At 46.7% G+C, this 21,332-nt stretch overlaps 1 protein-coding gene across 5 annotated transcripts in view; it reads right to left on the reverse strand.

Moving 5' to 3' along the window:
• LOC103652462 (protein MON2 homolog) overlaps window positions 1-21,332 on the reverse strand; it is an 89,649-nt gene that overhangs the window by 18,013 nt on the left and 50,304 nt on the right. For 3 of the 5 annotated variants that reach the window (XM_020550458.3, XM_020550460.3, XM_020550459.3), the window contains 10 exons: window positions 9,208-9,356; window positions 8,999-9,129; window positions 8,254-8,382; window positions 8,077-8,162; window positions 7,582-7,697; window positions 7,384-7,496; window positions 6,555-6,678; window positions 6,358-6,476; window positions 4,159-4,363; window positions 3,896-4,064 (listed from right to left, as the gene is read on the reverse strand). In XM_020550458.3, the coding sequence (XP_020406047.1) occupies window positions 3,896-4,064; window positions 4,159-4,363; window positions 6,358-6,476; window positions 6,555-6,678; window positions 7,384-7,496; window positions 7,582-7,697; window positions 8,077-8,162; window positions 8,254-8,382; window positions 8,999-9,129; window positions 9,208-9,356 (1,341 nt within the window). Of the gene's footprint in view, window positions 1-3,895; window positions 4,065-4,158; window positions 4,364-6,215; window positions 6,477-6,554; window positions 6,679-7,383; window positions 7,497-7,581; window positions 7,698-8,076; window positions 8,163-8,253; window positions 8,383-8,998; window positions 9,130-9,207; window positions 9,357-21,332 lie in introns of all 5 variants that reach the window. The other 2 variants (XR_002268184.3, XR_004857343.1) reach the window with 2 other exon arrangements.

Below are 21,332 nucleotides of genomic sequence, written 5' to 3' on the forward strand. Positions count from 1 at the left end.
GGCCACTCCGACATATCATATACTCGGGGCTCTTCTGAGCGCCTCTGTCATGCTTGTCAGCTCGGCCGTCACTCCCGTCTTCCCTTTTCCACTTCCACATCCAGGGCTGTTCAGGCCTTTGATCTTGTCCACTGTGATCTCTGGACATCTCCTGTCCTTAGTCTCTCCGGCTACAAATACTACCTGGTTATTCTGGATGACTACTCCCATTTCCTTTGGACTTTCCCCCTTCGGCTGAAGTCCGATACGTTCACCACCCTTACTCACTTCTTCGCCTGGGTTTCCACCCAGTTCCGGCGCCCGGTCCGTGCCCTGCAGTGCGACAATGGCCGCGAGTTCGACAACAACGCCTCCCGCTCTTTCTTCCTCACTCACGGCGTCCAGTTGCGTCTCTCGTGTCCCTACACCTCTGCTCAGAACGGCCGGGCCGAGCGCATGATTCGCACCACCACCAACATGATCCGCTGCCTTCTCTTTCAGGCGTCTCTCCCTGCCACCTACTGGGCCGAGGCCCTTCATACCGCCACGCATCTACTCAACCGTCTTCCCTCGAAGGCGGTGAGCCACCCTACACCTCACTTCGCCCTGTACGGCACATCCCCTTCCTACGACCACCTACGCGTGTTCGGCTGTGCCTGCTACCCTAACATTTCCGCTACCGCCCCTAACAAGCTTTCTCCTCGCTCCACTCGCTGCCTCTTCCTTGGCTACTCCCCTGACCACAAGGGGTACCGGTGTCTGGACCTCACCTCCCACCGCATCATCATCTCTCGTCATGTCATCTTTGACGAAGATGTGTTTCCCCTTGCTGCCTCCACCCCACCCACCGATCTTGACTCCCTCCTCGAGTCCGACCCAATTCCTCCCCCACCTTCGGCTCCCCGTCTTGCGCCGTTACCTGCTCCTCGCGCGGCCCCGTCGGTCCTGCCTGCGCCACGCGCGGCCCCGTCGCTCCTGCCTGCGCCACGCGCGGCCCCGTCGACCCCGCCTGCGCCACGCGCAGCCCCGTCAACCCCGCCTGCACCACGCGCGGCCCCGTCGGTCCTGCCTGCGCCACGCGCGGCCCCGTCGGTCATGCCTGCGCCACGCGCGGCCCCGTCGACCCCGCCTGCGCCACGCGCGGCCCCGTCGACCCCGCCTGCGCCACGCGCGGCCCCGTCGACCCCGCCTGCGCCACGCGCGGCCCCGTCGACTCCGGCTCGGTTCGCCAACCCCGCCCTCGTCTACCATCGCCGTGGCCACGCCACTACCTCGGCGCCCCCCGACTCGGGCCCGTCGACGAGCGCGGCCCGATGCGCCGACCCCGCCGTCGTCTATCACCGCCGTGAGCCGGCCCCACCAGCCGCTCCCGACGTTCCGGTGGCTCACTCCGAGCCGGCCGTATACCACCCGGTCGCCATCCATCGCGACCCCGGGCACGTTCACCCGATGGTGACTCGGCGCGCTGCTGGCGTTCTCCGCCCCGTCGACCGGCTGATCCTGGCTGCTGATACGTCCAGCACTCCCCCCGGCGCTTCCCCGGTGCCCTCCTCCGTTCGCACTGCCCTCGCCGACCCACATTGGCGTCGTGCTATGGAGGAGGAGTACGCGGCCCTCTTGGCCAACCACACCTGGGACCTAGTGCCGTGTCCACCAGGCACCAACGTGGTCACCGGCAAGTGGCTATTTCGCCACAAGCTGACCTCGGATGGCTCCCTCGACCGCTACAAGGCCCGTTGGGTCCTTCGGGGTTTCACCCAGCGCCCCGGAGTGGACTACGACGAGACCTTCAGCCCCGTCGTCAAGTTCGCCACTGTTCGCGCCGTCCTCTCCCTCGCCCTCTCCCGCGACTGGGCGATCCATCAGCTCGATGTCAAGAATGCCTTCCTGCATGGCACTCTGACGGAGACTGTCTACTGCAGCCAGCCCACCGGCTTCGTCGACGCTGACCGTCCGGATCTGGTCTGCCGGCTGAACCGGTCCCTGTACGGCCTCAAGCAGGCGCCACGGGCCTGGTACAGTCGCTTCGCCTCCTACCTGGCCTCCATCGGCTTCGTCGAGGCCAAGTCGGACACGTCCCTGTTCATCTACCGGCGCGGCGACGACACCGTCTACCTCCTGCTCTACGTCGACGACATTGTGCTCACGGCATCCACCGCCGATCTTCTACACCGCACGATCGTCGCCCTTCAGCGGGAGTTCGCGATGAAGGACCTGGGGCCCCTACACCACTTCCTCGGCATCACCGCCGAGCGCCGGCCCCAGGGTCTTTTCCTCCACCAGCGCCAGTACGCCATCGACATCCTGGAGCGGGCTGGCATGTCTGACTGCAAGCCCTGCTCCACGCCTGTCGACACTCAGGCCAAGCTCTCTGAGGACGATGGGCCTCCGGTCGCCGACGCGACGTCCTACCGGAGCCTGACCGGCGCGCTCCAGTACCTCACCTTCTCCAGGCCCGACATCGCCTACGCCGTCCAGCAGGTGTGCCTGCATATGCACACTCCGCGGGAGCCCCATCTCACTGCGCTCAAGCGGATTCTGCGCTACCTCCGCGGCTCCCTCGACTACGGCCTCCTTCTCCGACCATCACCAACGTCAGAGCTCGTGGTCTACACCGACGCTGACTGGGCTGGCTGTCCCGACACGCGCCGGTCCACCTCCGGTTACGCCGTGTTCCTGGGCGCCAACCTCGTCTCTTGGGCCGCCAAGCGTCAGCCCGTCGTCTCTCGCTCCAGCGCTGAGGCCGAGTACCGTGCCGTGGCCAACGGCGTGGCAGAGGCCTCCTGGCTGCGCCAGCTCCTCCACGAGCTCCACAGTCCCCTCCAGCGCGCCACCCTCGTCTACTGCGACAACGTCAGCGCGGTCTACCTCTCCACCAACCCCGTGCAGCATCAGCGCACAAAGCATGTGGAGATCGACCTGCACTTCGTCCGCGAGCGTGTCGCTGCCGGTGACGTTCGGGTTCTCAGTGTCCCCACCACGCTGCAGTTCGCCGACATCTTCACCAAGGGACTACCGTCGAGTGTATTCTTAGACTTTCGTTCCAGTCTCAACATCTGTACAGGATAGAGTTGTGACTGCGGGGGGGTGTTAGACTACCCGTCTAGGATTCTAGGGTTTGGGGTATTCCCCATGTAATTACCGTCTCACCCCTCACTGTAATGGGCCTGGCCCAGTTACTAAGTCTATTAATACTACTCCCCATCCCTGGTTAGGGGCATGGGTTCCTATTCTCACAATACTAAGAAGACCTTAAACAAGTTGAGAAAACCCCTAAACCTCTGCTCCACCCATACACGACATCGTAGCCCATGTGAGAATGACCGCAACCGGGGTCGAACCTTAGACCTGTTAGAGTGGACGCACTAACCAGTTCAACCCAAAAGTTTAAGCTAATGGAAGAAGATAGCCAATCCACTTATACACTTCAACACTCCCACTCACGTGCAGCCAGAGAGAAAGGCGCAAACGTAGAAATAAATAGGTGGAGGCACAAATAAAGCCTATACCAGGATTCGAACTCGAGACCTCTGACTCTGACTTTGATAACATGTTAAAGTGGACACACTAACCAGTTAAACTCAAAAGCTTAAGTTAATGGGAGAAGATAGCCAATCCACTTATACACTTCAATAAGACCTATGCTTTAGCGTGGGACAACTAGGGGATTTTTTTAACCTTATCATGAAATTCACTCACACAGAGAGTCCAACTCAGGATCTAAGGAGTGCTACTCAGACCACCTAACCAACTAAGCTAGAGGCCGTTTCACAATTAATACCCTTTTCGACATGGAAAAATGAAAATAAGTAAAGCTGTTCTTCTGTTCTGCAATAATCGTAAAGCCTTCTTGACAAGTGGATATATCCTTAGTTTTGCATTATGTTGTCAGATATAAATCATAAAAAGCAAATACCTTCCAAGACCTTGAATGACTTCAGGAGAGACACTAAACCTTTCATTTGGTGGAGCCTCCAAGAAAAGGTTGGCAATGATTGGTACAAGTTTTTCTACAAATAGAATGCCCCAACCAGATCCCACCATATCCAGTTTTGTACCCCCGCCATTGAGATTGCTTCTTTCAACTGTAACAATAGCAAATTAGACATCACTCAACAAGAAATATATTTTTTCTCAGATTATGCAACACTGTATATACGATATCATAATAGGTCTTACCAAGAGCATGCTTTGCACCGTCTACCAGTGCTTGAGAATTATGATCGGGCGTTTGTTCATTATTTTTCTGGAGGGGGCCTTCGTGCCCATTAAGATAGCATAGCAGCTCAAGAAGCAGATGTGTCCACATGGGAGACAATACAACTGTTGGGCGTAGCATAGGAATGATTTCCAATATACCTCGTTGTACAGCAGGAATACTACCCTAAAGCATAAAGAACCAGCTGAGAAGAAATTCAACACTAGATCGATGTCAAACTGAATTATGGAAGTTATAAGGTTAGAAACATAAAGAAGAAACATGTTTTAAGGTTTCCTATGAGAAATGAAGATTAAAGGATACAGTTCCGTATTTTGATACCCAGATTTTCCACATAAACTGAAAACAATAGAATTATAAACTTCTTCCAACAAATTTATATGGTCGCACACAGTATTATACGGCGGCGTTATTCATCACCCGAACCAGCCCCTACGTAATTAAATTCCACAGAACCACCCTGCGCGCCAGCCCACCCAAATTAATTCCCCATGCGCCACCAATCACACACTAATATGTAATTAGCCAAACTCTGCCCGATCTGGTCCAACCCACCACCGTTCCGACCCGCGCCACTCCAACATAATTCCTCACTGTCGCGCCTCCACTCATCCGCCACAGCAATCACCTTCCATCCTCGACTCATCACCTTAAATTGTTAAATGTTTATTGTTGAATGGCTAAAGTAAGCTAAATGTTTCTTCCTTGTAAAATTTTAAAAACGATGAATGACTGAAATAAACCTTGAATAGCTGAATATTTGTTCCTATTGTACGTTGAAGTAAACCTTGAATGTTTACCTAAAGGAAACCTTAAATGACTAAATATTTGTTCTTGTTGTACGTTAAAATAAACCTTAAATGGCTAAAGTAAACCTTGAATGGCTTAATATTTGTTGTTGCGCGCTACGAACGGATTAGCCTCGTTAAATGCGCGCAGGCCTGTTTTAACTCCTGGTCAGCTGGTGCAGTTGGTTCCCTAGTAGGCTCGTCCGATTAGACCTTTTGATTCTAGGTGATGGACCATGGGTGATGAATAGTGTTCAGGTATATATGTATATATATGCACGGTAGTGCTATTTGGCACCACCCAACACGCCCTCTCACGAGCAGCGTCTGCCCACAGCCCTACGCACTCCTGACCAAACTGGCGCCCTTTTCTTGTCTAATCCGACCAAATCGGCGCCCTTTTCCTCGCCGCACCCAAGCAAGCTAGCCTGCTCTGTGGCTCACACAACGACACAAGCGAAACAAGACGGTCGCTGAAACTTGGAAGATCTAGGAATACGTATGGGACTGCTCGATTTCTAATTACTTGTGCTTCGCTCGGTTTCTAAGAGCAGGGCAGCTGACACTAGTAGAACTAGGGCTAGGGCCTTCTCCATGTCCATCCTTTTCTTCTGTGTATGGTTGCTAGCCTGCTGCTGTGATGATTATTGGGCCTTTACTGGGCAACGATAGTGGTGACGATGCTCAGCTACAGAGATTATACAGTGGTTATCTACTCCTCTTTAGTCTTTACCGTCTCCTACCTTTATTGTTAATATCTATATATACTAATGTAACGACTGTTTTTTTAGAATGACTGACTCAACAAATGACTCCTATCTCAGTTATTCTAATGAATGATTGCGGCTAAAAGATGGAATGATTGAGTTTGTTCACTTCATTTCCTGTTATGTTTGTTTTTTAGAATGACTGACCCACTAAATGGCTTCTCCCTCGGTTATTCTCAATTTCTCATGAATGACTTGAAGCTAAAATATGGAACGACTAGGTATTCATAGAATGATTGAATTTGTTCACTTACTTTCCTGTAATTCCTGTTTTGTGTAGAATGACTGAGACTAAAAGATAGACTGACACTAATTACTACAATGACTGACACTAATTACTACAATGACTGACTCTAACAAAAAACAATTTTCGATTTTCGCGACGAACACAATAGTGAAATCGATTTTCAATTTTGACACTCGATTTTTAAGTGGAGCACTAAAACATGCATGTGTGCATACTTATTTTGGGAAGAGTGACAGCTGCATGTGTGGCACGGGGAGCTCGATGCGGCTGCGGGAGGCAGTTAGGCTGCTCCTAGGGAGCCAAATAGCATATGTATATGTATGTGTGTGTGCACAAATTATGCATGCACAGGTATACCAGTTCACTATCATAATCAGTAGGATTCAAGGTAGTCTTGATCATCAGATGCATAATTGCCATAAGCCTTAGATACATGTCACCAGTAAACAGAGATTGTGCTTGGACATAAAGATCACCTGAGGAGTGAAACAGGATTAATAGCTAATTACAATATCTGATGCTGGGAGAAAGACAAATGGAAGCTATATGCTTACCAAGACCACGGAGAACCTCTTGCTTCACTTTATCAGTGGAGTCATTCTTAAAATTAGATGAAGTTTGAAGAACAAGTTCATAAATATCAAGAACAGATTTAACATACGAGGATTCCAAATTGCCCTGGAAAAATATAAGCAGGAAACATTTATTTTTGAGGCTATCCATATCTAACTAATATCTTAAATATTTTTTTCTCGAAAAGCGCAGGAGAACTGCGCCCCATTATATTAGTCAAAGGTAGGATAACAAAGGGCAGGATCTTTTTCAAGTAAAATACAGATCAAGAGTTGTTCAGGTATAATAAAAACCAAAAGATAGCGCACTTGTTAATAGATTGCAACCATGTGACAGGGTCTACTGTCAACATGCACAAACCACAAAATCCGACACTGTTTGATAGAATGTCATACTTGAATACAGTTATGAAAAACATGGATTTGTTTTATTTCTGAACTTTAGAGCTCAAACCATGTGAGCACTATGTTGAACTACAAATCACAAACCAAAAGATTATTTGAATTTCTAAACCTGCTTATCCCGTTTGCAGCTAGTGCACTGTTTGGGTCAAGACATTATTTTTGGGAACCTTTTCTGTACAAATTGATGCTAGTTCAAATACATTTATGAAATCACAAAGGAAAGTGCAGTGATCGACATGACAAGGGAGGAATTCTACCTAACAATAATAAGATAAGGAGCCATTTTTATGGTGAATAAAGCAAGCAGGTCTGAAGGGCAGACCAGAACAAATAGCTCCTATTATACATACAATACAAGATAATTATACATATTAAAAATTCTAAAGAGATCCATTTTTTAGGATACCTTTGGACAGTTTGCGCCGACAAACGTCTGCAAGCAATTGATGGCAGCAATAGCAACCTCCTTGCTACCGTTTAAGATGCTATTTTTTATAAAACTGAGTAAAAGCACCCAACCTGAACACATTTCAATACAATGAGAAGCTACTTGGAATTTGATAACCAATCATCAACATAAGATAGGCAAACAAGAAAGGTTTACCAGAAGAAAATTTTCTCAGTTGTTGGAGGTAAGAGAAAAAAGAACGCAAAAGCCGTGCAATACCACCAAGTACAAGAACAATGGTTTCATCCCATTGCTTTTGTGCTGTATTTCGACTGGAAAAACAAAGAATTCAAATAGATTAGAAGAAAGGACAGGAAATTAGCCAGAAGAACAAACACTTTGCCACTCTTGGACTTCTGATCTCTCTTCCTCGCAGGGGGTAATTTGCCGACTTAAGATTTTAAAGGAATACAAGCTTAAAAAAATCAGTAGTCCAAGATTATTTAATGCGAAAGCTATTAAACCTGCAGGGAACACTAGAAGGTAAAATCTAGTATCTAGGTGTGCTACTAATCAAGTTAATTTAAATCATAAACTATTGAATTTCTGGTGAAGCCCCCCCCCCCCATGAAGTCACAAAAAGTTCAGAGGACTAGATATTTTCTTTTCAGGTAATGTCCATTGTTTATGGTACTCGGAAAAAATCTAAACCTGTGATGGATAAGCATATGAACAGCTTTGCCAGCCCGAGTTCCAAGTTCCTTCCCTTGCCACTCATCTCGAGATGAGGTAGATGCCTGAAAAAGAAGGTTTAGCCTGACTAATTATATCAGAAGAGGACATTTATGGGGAAGATAAAATGCCCTTCATAATTGCTACGTTACTTACCAAGTGGGAAACATGCTCTAACATAGGGAAAACATATAACCAAAGACAATCCTCCCACATACTTTTAGAAAGCTTTTGGCCATGGATGCTGAGAGTCTGGAAGAGAGTCCTAACAGCTGAATTTCGAACCTTGAAATGAAAAAAGAAAACTTAGCAGCAGTCTGTACAATAAAGCTATTGGTCTTTCGAAAATATGTGTCAGCTTTTTTCTTCGAACACAAGGGAACTGTGTATCATTATATTAACAAGAAAAAATGGGATAAGCACCATGCAAGGCCCTCCCACACACACCAATGGGTTCTTACTAAAGTACTAAACAATCTCGCCCTTAACCACAAAGAGGGCTACCTCGACCCAAACTAAACTCACATTCAGCCCCAAAGCAAGGAGGTAATTGATACCTCATGCCGCTGCAACTCCCACCCCCAAAAGCAGCTCATCACTAGGCAGTAGGGAGCTCTAGCTACGTTTGGAGATTCAGCATCAAACACCCATGCTTAATAGCACGGAGAATTTTTCTTCAAGGAGAATTAGAACTTTCATGGTAAAAGTAAAAGGTGTGGTGCAATGTGCAAAGAGGATGCCAAAAATATCTGTAAGGAAGATGCCAAGGTTGCCATCAATTACTAATATTACAACACGACAGCAGTGCCCTATAGAGATCGCTAATGATTCAATGAGCTAGAAAAACTCCTCAGCAATGGGTGTTCATGCAGAGAACAGACTGTATGTTGAGAAGATGCACCTCAGGACGATCATCTGAACCCAATTTCTGGAGGACAGAGAAAACTGAAAAGAAAAGTATACTATAATCAACTAGTTTTGGAGGAACTTGCTTGCTGTTTGCCTCTTCAGTCATTTCACATGATTGAACATCTGCAAAGCAAAAGGAGAGCTATGTATTAGGGATATAGAAAATAAGAGAGGAAGTATATTTATGAGGTGATCACATACCATCATTCATGTGACTAGCTTGCTCAATAGGCTTGCTGACTAATCCCTTCACAATAAAATCAGTAGCAGTCCACAAAAGTCCAACTGATGTTAAACTTATGTTTATATCAGTTTTCTGAGTACCATATGCTCCAGTTACCAAAATGCATCTGTAGTTGTTGGCAAATGGAAATTTCAGAAATTGCAACAAATCGTAAACTAAGTAAACATACAACTCCCAGGACGGGGATAAAAAAATTGTGAAATGAACATAGCTTTTCCTTTCAAAGCAGTTTTTGTTAATAAAACTCCGAAGCTGGAATTCTTTTCTTATAATGTTGTTTTTGTTAATGAACCTCTATTCCAAACAGAGTTTGTGACACCGAAAGCACCAAAGGTCCCTAGATAGCTGCTCCAAATGATGGCACATGATCCTTCTTTATATTAACGCAAAATCCCATGACTTTTGAAAGCCAGGCCATATTCTTGTGTACAGGACAATATGGTATGGATAAGATGTCTATTTGCAGCTTACCAAGTTACAAATACTAAACATCATGATATCAACTACTTTGTGCATGTCAAATTTCATTTATACCAGTTGAGGGTTATTGTATCTGTAGTTTGAACATCTGACAACCTTAAGTACTTGTAGTGTCCAATTGAGCATATGGAAAACTAGTTTCTGTTAAGGCTTATGTGGCCCATATTACATGTGCCTATATATTCTACCAAGTCCTAAGGACTAAAGGAATGTTAGTAACATGGTACCAAAGCAGGTTAAGGTTAGGGTTAATCTCCCTTCCTATTCGTTTTTTTCAAGCGCCGCCGTCCCTGCACCATCCCTCCGTTGTTGTGCCGCATCGCCATCGGGGCCAGGCCTGTCTACGTCGTATCTCTCTTCCGTCCTGATAGCCATAGCGGCCAGGCCTCCCTTTCGTCCAAGTCGCCGTCACACAGGTCTCCTTCAACCGTCGAGCCTCCGCCTCCATCCTGCCCGTCGTCAAGGGCCGCCCGGTCGCCTTCGCACTGTCTCGAACACATCTGGCCGCTGTCGCGAGTGTCGCGCCTGTGCATACCTACTGCAGCCACTTCCCCATCAAGGTGGTGGCCGCTCTGCTCCTGCCCAGGCTATCGTCACAGCCACCAACTCTGTGTGCTCCTCCACTGCATCTGCGTGCTCAGCTCCTCCATTTAGGGATGGCAGTTGGACCCGTCGGTATGGATACCCGCAGGTTTCGTACCCAACGGATATGGATACGGGTAGAAAAACTTACCCGTTGGTCCTATCGGGTCGAATACCCGAAATATATCGAGTCGGGTATGGGTAAAATACTTTACCCACGGGTATCCAGTGGATACCTGAAATATCAATATACCTCTTTAAATGTGCTACATTCACTAGAAAAACTCACCCGCATGTGTTGTTGATTAATGAATATTAATTTGTGTTATGTTAACAGTCCACTGTAATGTAATCGAGATCAATGAGACATTGATAATGTTATGACTGTCAACTGTCATGAACTCATTAAGCTTTTATTCTCTGTACTCAAATTTAAATTTATTGGATGTGATAATTATGAGTTGATATATTGTATCGATGTGTAGCCAAATATAGTCATTCTTGTGTTGCATTGGTGCTCAGATGGAAACTAAAATATTTTATACATTTATTATAACACCGACCGAATGTTATTTAGTCTACAATAACATATCCACTGGATACCCGATACCCGGTGGATACCCGATGGGCACGGGTACGGGTACAGTTTCTTGCCCGATTGGCTTGGTGGGTATGGATATTTGTAGAAGTCTCGGGTACAATTTCGAGTCGGGTATTATTATACCTGAACAAAATCTGACCCGCTGTCATCCCTGCCTCCATTGCCTGAGCTTGCTCAGATCATGTGCAGTGCAGATCCCATCCTTGAACTAGGTTGTGGTTGTAGTACCTTCATCAGGTCACAACATAGATCTTCCTAGGACAGAATCAGGTTTGGGTCAGCGGATCAGGTCATCTCTTCAATAGTTACTGTCACGGTTTGTGATTTCATCAATTGAACATCATGTCAGAACCATCCAGAGTGGGCTTTCTGTGTTCAGACTGCACTACGTGGTCATTGTTTCTATTTTCACTGAACTGAGGATCCACCTGCTCTACGTGAGGATCGTAATAATGCTGCTGATATCAAAACATGGCAGATTAATGATGGCAAAGTGATGGCTGCTATGGCTAATAGCACTAAACCATCCATGATTATGAGCATGTCCATGTTCACCACTGCTAAAGCTATTTGGTCTCATCTGAAAGATCGTTTTGTTCAGGTCAGTGGTGCTCTCTTACACACTCTCATACATCAACCACATGTTATCGAGCAAAGTGATACGACTATTGATGAGTACTATTCTGCTTTTGATCGTTTGATGAGTTCTCTGCTATCCATGGTGCTAGCCTGTGCAACTAATCCATGTCCGGCCCATCAGTTTATTGAGAAGTTCTTCACATTCAGATTTGTTATAGGAGTTCGGGCTGAATATGACTCTATTCATGCATGACTGCTCCACGGTTCTGATAATCTAACCATAGCAAAGGCATTGTCTGATCTTCTTGCTGAAGAGACTCGCCTAAATCCATGTCTTATGCTACTGGTTCTGGCTCTCACAGTGTGTTGGTTGCTGCTCATAAGTCCTATGCAGCCAGGAGTTCCTCTTTAGTTCCTTGTGAGCAGTGCAAGAATACACATCGGTCTAAAAATTGTTTTGCCAAATTTCTAGAGAAGCTCGCTGATTTCCATGCACTGTGTCGTGGTACTGGTTATGCACCTTAGCACCTACAGGTTCAGTTGCTATTGCTTCTACTCCACCTGCTACAACCATGTCCTCGACTTGGGCTCTAGATTCTTGGCCTTTCATGTGACATATGATCAATCCCAGTTAGTTTCGTCTACACTTGTCACAGAATATGCTTCCATCCAGACTATTGATGGTACTTTATGCCATATAATCCACAAGGGTTCTCTTTGCACTCCACACTTTATTGTTCCTAATATATTCTTTGTACCTGAGTTGTCCATGAATCTTCTCTCAGTGGGACAAATTACAGATCACATTGCTTCATTGACTTTGATGACTTATCTTGTTTTGTACAGGATCGTCGCAGAGGGGATATGATTAGGACTGACCGTCGTCGTAGCACTCCTCGCCTCTACATCCTCGACACCTTGCGCCTACCTCCATCCACTACATCTCCAGCTCGTGCGCTTTCCATTGGTTCAGTTCCTGCTACCTCTTTTGGCCAATGACATCACTGTCTGTCATTTGTGTGGCTCTCATCTGTCCACATTAATAAAATCAGGTTATTTAGGTCATATATCTTCTGAATCTAGCTTTCCTTGTAAGGGTTGTCATCTTGGAAAACAAATACAACTTCCTTATTTTACCAGTGATTCTAATTCTACTAGACCTTTTGATCTTGTTCAGTCTAATGTTTGGGGCCTAGCGCCTTTTGTTTCAAAGGGTGGTAATCGATACTATGTTCTTTTTGTTGATTATTCTCCTTATACCTAGTTCTGAGTTGCTCCCCATCAATACGTCTTTCCGTCTTTAGCTTCCATGGTTCATACCTAGTTCTCTGCCCCTATTAAAAAAATTGTTCTGATTCTGACGGTGAATATTTATCTGATTCTTTTCGACAATTTCTAATTTCAGAGGGTACTCTTGCTCAGCTTTTTTGCCCTGGTGCACATGCTCAAAATGGGGTTGCTGAAAGCAAGCATCGTCGTATCATAGAAACTGCTCGCACTCTTTTGATATCTTCGTTTGTCCCCTTGCATTTTTTTGGTGTGAAACAGAATCTACCGTTGTCTACCTCATCAATAGACAACCATCATCAAAACTCTCTAGCAAAACTCTCGGTGAAGTTCTTTCTAGAACTCCACACTATGACTGTCTTTCGAATGTAGGTCTGGAAAAAAAAGATCGAGGCTCGAGAGCTAGCTCGAGTTCGAGCGGCTCGCGAGCCGAGCCAAGCTAGGTTTCCGAGCTTGTTGGTGTAGCGATCAGAGCCGAGCCGGCCCAAGAGTTGTTCCAAATTAATCAACCTATACAATAATGATGGATATTAGATAAATTTATAGATATCTGACTCGTACCTTGGCCTTTGATGATGGATATATGACAATTTATAATTTAGATTACTTATAATGTTGAATGATGATTATATATTTCACATCTATATATTATTAAGTCACTATATAATGCAATATTATTTAGAAAGATGCAGCTCGCGAGCCGACTACGAGCCGAGTCGAGCCTCCTTCAGCACATTGTGTAGGCGAGCCGAGCTCGGCTCGTTTCCAACCCTATTTGGATGTACATGATACATCTTGTTAGCCCCCCTCTGAACGGACTAAATCGACTGCTCAATCTGTTGAGTGTGTTTTCTTTGGATATAATCCAGAGCATAAAGGCTATCGATGTTACGATCCTTCAGCCCGTCGCATTCGCATTTCATGGGACGAGCTTTAATGAAAACCGACCTTTCTTTTATGACTCCACTCATCTTCCTTTTCTACAAAGTCCACCTCCTTCATGTGCCTTCCTCCCATCCATGCTCCTTCATCTGGGTCTCAAACCTCCAATACTCCATCATCTACCACATCCCCACCTAATGTTCTTATTCCCGTCACAAATCTCGTTCCTTTAACACCTTCACCTTTTTCTTCTAAACCACCTGTCACCAAAACATACGTTTGTCGTCCTCGCTCCAGTCCCATGGTTGGTCTTGATACATAACCTGTTATAGATGTGTGTACTAACAATGATGGCTCTCCTGCTGTTTCTGTTGAGTTCCAGATCGATGCTGAGTTACCAATTGATCAAGGATATCATCTTTGTGGTCGTAATACAATTGAACCTCCGGCCCGCTATGGCTTTCCACTTGTTAGGGCAGTCGTTGCTGAACCATCCACTTATAAGGAAGCTTCTGTCATTCCCGAATGATACCTTGCTATGAAAGAGAAGTTGGATGCTCTTGATTGTACGGGCACTTGGGATCTTGTTCCTTTACCTTCGCATGCAGCACCTATAACATGCAAATGGGTCTTCAAGATTAAGACCAAATCTGATGATTCAATTGAGCGATATAAAGGTCATCTTGTGGCCCGAGGTTTTCAACAGACTCAGGGGTTCGGTTATGATGAAACCTTTACATCTGTTGCACATATGACGAATGTTCTTTTTGGACTCTCTCAAATGAATCTCAAAAATGCTTTTTTCTCGAACACGCAGGAGATCTGCGTATCTTTCCATTAATAGATAGAAGAAGGTACAGCACAACACAACACACACACACGACACAACAAGACACAGCACAGCCACCACATACAACCACTCTGAACAAGACACAAGGCTATCACCCTGGGTCAAGCATAAACACGAGTTGAAAGCAAGTTCAACCCTTTAGCCCCGGCACGACACCACATCCTAAGCTCATCACCAGCGAGGGTGAGAGCACTCGCTAGGCTCGGCGACCCCCCATTGAGCACACAGTCGTTGCGGTGACGCCAAAGGTTCCAAGCGCCAAGAATAACTAGATAATTGAAGCCTGATTGGAGATCTCGGGGAATCTTCTCCACATCCCTGCTCCACCAGTCATCAAGGCTGCAAAGAGCATTGTCTGGTGAAAGATTAGGCAACCCAGACCTGCGCAGCAAGAGGTACCAGAACTGTCTTGCAAAGACGCAAGAGATGAGAAGATGTTGTATTGTTTCCTCTTCTTGGTCGCAAAGGGGACACGCACTGGGGTGGGGTAGTCCTCTTTTAGCAAGACGATCTGCAGTCCAGCATCTATTGTGCATGACAAGCCAAAGGAAGAAACTGCACTTTGAAGGTGCCCAAGACTCCCAAACGCGCTCAAAGGCTCCAAAAGAAGTGGATCCTAGGAATAGCATATCATAAGCCGACTTTGAAGAGTATTGGCCAGTCGGGGAAAATCTCCAGATATGCTTGTCTGGCACTCCATCACTAAGGGAGAAATCTGCAATGACTTCACTAAGAGTCAAAAAATCAGAGAGGACAGCCCAAGTGATGGTGCCTCTCAGGTCCCGGATCCAAGCCATCTCCACAATACCTTCTGCCACCGTTCTCCTATTGGCAATCCTAGTCGGGACGAGGGCGAAAATATGAGGGGTTAGATCCTCAATCCTCTGTCACATCAACCATCTGTCCCTCCAAAACAAGGTGTTACGACCATCACCCACTTCTGTAATCATAGCTGTAGAGAGGATAGATTTCAGAATGCTTGAACTCTGGAGAGGTAAATCAGCCCAAGACTTCGAGGGGTCTGTTTTTTTCCAACCACAACCATCTAACCCGAAGGGCCCAATTCAGCTTTTGTAAATCAGAGATGCCAAGACCACCAAGCTCCTTTGAGCGTGTCACTTTGCCCCAAGCAACTAAGCAGTGACCACCGAGCACATCCTTTTGACCTTTCCAAAGAAAGCCACGTCTAATTTTGTCAATGGCTTTGATAGCCCACTTAGGTAAATCCAAAGCCATGGTGTGATATATAACTGTTGTCGTGAGTACATGTTGCACTTGGATAGCTCTTCCAGCTCGAGTCATCAAGTCGGCCCTCCAATTAGGTAAGAGGTCTGCAAGCCTATCAATTAGTGGCTGCAGCTGCTCCTTGCTTAACTTCCTGAGAGAGAGAGGTAGCCCGAGATATTTGAGAGGAAGTGTTTCACCTTTGTAAGGAAAAATCTGGGTCACCATTTCCATGTCCACCGGAGAGCAGTGAATGGGAGCCACACTGCTTTTCTGTATGTTGGTTTTTAGCCCCGAGGCGTCCCCAAACAACTCCAATATCATGGTTACCAAGTGCATATCACTAGCAGCCGGTCTCAAGAACATCACCACATCATCAGCATAAAGCGATATTCGGTGTTGAATGGAACAAGTTGAAAGGGGTTGGAGCAGTCCCTCATCAGCAGCTTTAACAATTAGGCCATTGAGAACATCCATAACGATGATGAAAAGAAGAGGGGATAGCGAGTCACCTTGCCGCAAGCCCCTCTTGTGTTGGATGTATTCCCCAGGCACTCCATTAAGCATAATTTGGGTAGAGGTCATAAGCAGCCCACTGATCACATCTCTCCATATAGGGCCGAATCCAGCCTTTTCCAATACTTCAAGTAAGAAAGACCAAGACACCGAATCGAAGGCCTTGGATATGTCCAGCTTGAGAAGAATTCTAGGTTGTTTTTGAGCATGCAGCAATCTTGCAGTCTGCTGAACTAACATGAAGTTGTCTTGGATGAATCGGCCCTTGATAAACGCACTTTGGTTCCTAGAAATCAGCTTGTCCATATAGCCACTCAGTCTGTTTGCCATGATCTTCGTGATTAACTTTGCGAAGCTGTGGATCAAGCTAATAGGCCGAAAGTCCTTGGCAAGGATGGCATCCTCTTTCTTAGGTAAAAGAGTGATGAAGGCTGTGTTGAGGTATCTGAAGTTCCGGAAGTCCTTGTTCCAGACAGCCAGGATAGCAGCCATAATGTCTTTTTTGATGATTGACCAGCAGGCCCTATAGAAACGGCCTGTGAACCCATCAGGCCCCGGGGCTTTGTCCGGAGGAAGCTGTTTAATGGTGTTCCACACCTCCTCCTCTGAGGTTGGCTGCTCGAGCCCATGAAGGTCAATGTGCTGCAGTCCTAAGGTGTTAAGGTTGACAATTCTGGACCTTTGCTGCCCTGTACCGATTAGATCCGAATAGAAGGACCGAAGCACCTCTGCCTTATCGCTATGACTGGTCACTAGCTACTCCCCGTCTTGACGTTTGGCTATGAAATTTTTTCTTTTCCGACGACGAGACCAAGAGTGGAAGAGCTTTGTATTAGCGTCACCATCTTTGAGCCAGGCAATTCTTGATCTAGTCCTAGCCACCGGGCGGATTAAGGGCATGTTTGTTTCAGCTTATAGATTATATAATCTGGATTATAATCTAAATTATATAATACATATTATAATCTAGATATATTATAATCTATATGTAGTTGTTTGGTAGTTTAGATTATACAAATGTAGATTATTCACAAAGACAACACTACCCTTGTTTGTTTATTTAAGGTGAGAAAAGAAGGATGGCATATATTGTAATTTCTATTTACATAACCATGGGTAGTGGGTCTTTTGCCAAAATAATCTCAAATAAGCTACTCTTGAGGAGATTATGAGATTATCATAATCTAGGCTTTAGATTATATAATCTAAACCCATAATCTAGTTGTTTGTTTACCTAATGAATTATTTGCGCTAGATTATATAATCTGGAGAGATTATAATCTGAAACAAACAGGGCCTAAGGAGGCAAGAGCCAGAGAGTGTTTCTTCAAGCGCCCAAGCAGCCATGTCTCCAAAACATTAAGAATTCTGCTCTCTTTTGCCACTTCTAGCTGCAGCAATACTTCTCTGGCAAGCTCAAGTTGCAGTTTGAAGTTTCCAACCTTTTTGTCACTCCAACTTTGCAGCCCTTTTGTTGTCGCCTTGAATTTTAGGGAAAGGGTCTTGAGAGGACAAGCAGACTGCTGAACAGAATCCTAGGCATTAGATACCGCTTCCTGAAAACCATCAAATCTGGGCCAAAAGGATTCAAAATGAAATCTCCGTTTCCGAGTGTGGTTGTCCTTCAATCACAACAGGAAAGGACAGTGATCTGAATATGGTGATTTACATGAAAAAGTTTATATGCACCCACCTTCAAGTGTTGATATTCCTTCCGGACATGTCTGTCATCTTCGTATAGCTTTATATAGTTTGAAACAGGCTCCTTGTGCTTGGTTTTAAATGTTTGTCACCGTAATAAGGGTTGCTGGTTTTTACCCTAGTGATCATGATCCTGCTTTATTTCTTCATCCCTCTTCACGAGGACGTACTTTGCTCCTTTTATGTGGATGTTGATTATGGGCGATGATCCAGAACATATTTCTCAAGTAAAACAACATCTTACTGAGCAATTTAAGATGTCTGATTCGGGCCTTCTCGGATATTTCCTGGGTTTTGAGGTATTACAATATACAAAGGGATATTATCTCTCTTAGTCCAAATACATCCAAGATCTTATTGCTCGCTCTGGTCTTACTGATAATCGCACAGCTGAAACAACCATGGATATTCACTTACAGCTTTGTCCGAACAATGGTTTACCACTATAAGATCCATCCAGATATCGGCATATAGTCACCAGTCTAGTTTACCTCACTATCACTCGACCGGATATTTTTTTTTCTCGAAAAACGCAGGAGAGCTGCGCATCATTATATTAAGAAGGGGAAATTAAGGTCCAAGAGGACCAGTACAAAAAACCACCCTATGGTGGCCAGCAACATGTCGTTCATATTCTTAGTTTGTCTCTGTGCCTATTTTAGTCCATTGTGGTCACTTGCTTCGTGTTCTTTGATACTTAAGGGGAACCACATCTCGAGGTTTATTGTACGACTATGATAGTCCTCTACGGCTTCACGCTTACTCAGATGCCACTTGGGCGAGTGATCGCACTGACCGCCGCTCTATTACAGGTTATTGTATTTTCCTTGGTTCTTCTCCTATTGCATGGAAATCTAAGAAGTCGGTTGTTGTATCTCGGTCTAGTACATAAGCAGAACTTCGAGCTCTTGCTACTACTACTGTTGATATTATATGGCTACAATAGTTATTAGTTGATCTCGGTGTCTCTTGTGAATTGTGATACTCCTACACCTATTCTGTGCATGTGCGACAACACTGGAGCCACACAAATTGCCAATGATCATGTGCATGAACTTACAAAGCATATTGGTGTTGATGTTTTCTTTACTCGGCCTCATTGTTATCCGAAAACTATTGCTCTTCAACATGTGCCCTCAGAAATGCAAGTTGCAGATTTTTTTTCACAAAATCACAAACAAGAGAACATCGGCTCAATTTGATCAGACTCAACGCTTCAGATCCTCTCCTCCCACCTTGAGTTTGAAGGGGGTGGTAAGGCCCGTGTGGCCCATAGTACCTGTGCCTATATATTCTACCAAGTCCTAAGGACTAACCATTCTCTCGCTAATCCAAGGTTAGTAACAGTTTCTACTTCTCAAATCTGGCATTCATAAGCTTCTCAAAAACTGCAGCTGATTAATCCATTAACAATAAAATCACTAGCAATCCACAAAAGTCCAACTGATGTTAAACTTATGTTTATATCAGTTTTCTGAGTACCATATGCTCAACTGGTATTCCAGGGCCCTATTTGTTTCAGTTTCTCAAAAACTGGCACTTACAAGTAGCCACAGAAGCCAGCTTATGTATGAAACAGAGCAGTATTTCCAGGTTGAGGGCTTTTGAGAAGCTACTTGTGTCTATTCAGGTAACAGAAGCATAATCATTACCATGTTGGAACGTTTATGAGTGCCGTTATGACGGTCACGCTCCCGCTCGCGCCCTCTGGCCTTCCCCCTCCTGACGCCTCGTTTCCACCCCCCACTGGCCCCTCGCCGGCTCCTATTCCAAGACCGGCGACCATCCCTCTCCCCTCGCCGGCGTCGCAGGACCCATCCCCTGGTGTTCAGAGCGGCGGACGTCCGGAGGAGCTGCGCTACGCGCCGTGTCCTCCTTCCTCTGGCCTCTCGCCGGCTCTTACTCCAAGACCGGCGACCACTCAACTTCCCTCCCCGGCGTCGGAGGATTATCCCCTTGGTGTTGTGCACGGCTGAAGATCGAAGGAGCAGCGCTGGCTGGAGGACGGTGGAGCTTGTGCCTCCACTGCTGCGTCACTAGTTCAGGGTGACGTGGGGAAGAAATCCTATAGAGAGGCTCTGTTTTCTCCCAGGCCTGCTGCGTCCAGGGACGTTGGTGGTTGGGTGACGGTGGTTCGTCGGCGTTCGAACACCTTGAAGTCCCTCCCCAGACCTGTCCCGGTGGATTTGCGCGGAAGATGCTTCAATTGTTTCTCGTCTGAGCACCGTGCGGCTGTGTGCCGTAATCGCGTGCGGTGTTTTTTCTGTCGGTTGCCGGGGCACCGTGTGGGCGAGTGCCCGCGCCGGCGGACGGACCCTCCCTTCCCTGGACGCTCTCTGGTGTGGCGACCTGTGGCTATGAAACCTTCGGAGAAGAATGTCTGCGGTCGAGATTTGGCTGTGGCTGGCGGGTCTGGACCTGTTTCAATGATTGGTGAAGGCGCGAAGAAGAGGACTCGCCGTGGACAGAGGAAGAGGAAGTCGGGCGCTGGGGGGCAGTTGCCCCATCCGCCTGCCTTCGGCCTGGATAAGCCGGTGAGCTTTGTCGGGCGTTGTGGAAGAATTGATCGGGCTGAGGAGGAACTCCGTCGTGCACTGATCGTCAGTGTTGTTGGCAGGGAGGATTCTGGCTGCGCCGTGGAGGTGCGTGACGCGATCGCCTCGAGGTTTTGCCTTGAAGCAGGGTCGCTCCGCATACGTCGTGTTGCGCCTAATTCTTTCCTAGTCTTCTTCCCCTCGGTTGCCGTGGCTGATCGGGTGATTGGCGAGGGGCAATCTCTTCATGTCCCTCCGCTCAGGTTGCATATTCGAAGGTGGTCGCGTCAGGCGTTCGCTCCTGGAGGTGGACAGCCGCTTGTGCCTGTTGACGTTGAACTTCGTGGAATTCCTGCGCATCTCTGGGGGATTGAGGCTGCTGAAGCTGTTCTTGGTGCTTTCTGTTTGATTCATGGTTTTTTGCCTGGCTTGGTCAAGGAGGAAGATATGTCTGTTCTCAGACTGAAAGTATGGTGCCGGTCACCTGTGCTGCTGCCGGCGGTGGTGGATCTCCTTGCTGAAGAGCCGATGGTCTGTGGAGAGGATGGGAGCTGGGTTCCTAGCACGTTGGTGTTCCCTGTTTCTGTGGTGGTTCTTCATTCTGATGGAAGTTCAGATTCCGGTGTGGATCCCCCTGCGCCACCCCCTTCGGGCTTTGTCGACGAAGATAGTGATCATGAGCATCATGTGGAGCGGCCGGGGCGCCCTGCGTCTTCTGTTCGGGTTCCAATTCATTTGCGTCTGGGTCAGCGCAGTCGTTCTGGGCAGGTGGATGACATGTCTGTTGAGGCTGTTCATCAGGATTTGGTGGAGGGGGGGTCAGTTGATGCTCCGGCTCTCCCGATT

This window comes from Zea mays, chromosome 3 (genome assembly GCF_902167145.1).
Source record: "Zea mays cultivar B73 chromosome 3, Zm-B73-REFERENCE-NAM-5.0, whole genome shotgun sequence".
NCBI lineage: Eukaryota > Viridiplantae > Streptophyta > Magnoliopsida > Poales > Poaceae > Zea > Zea mays.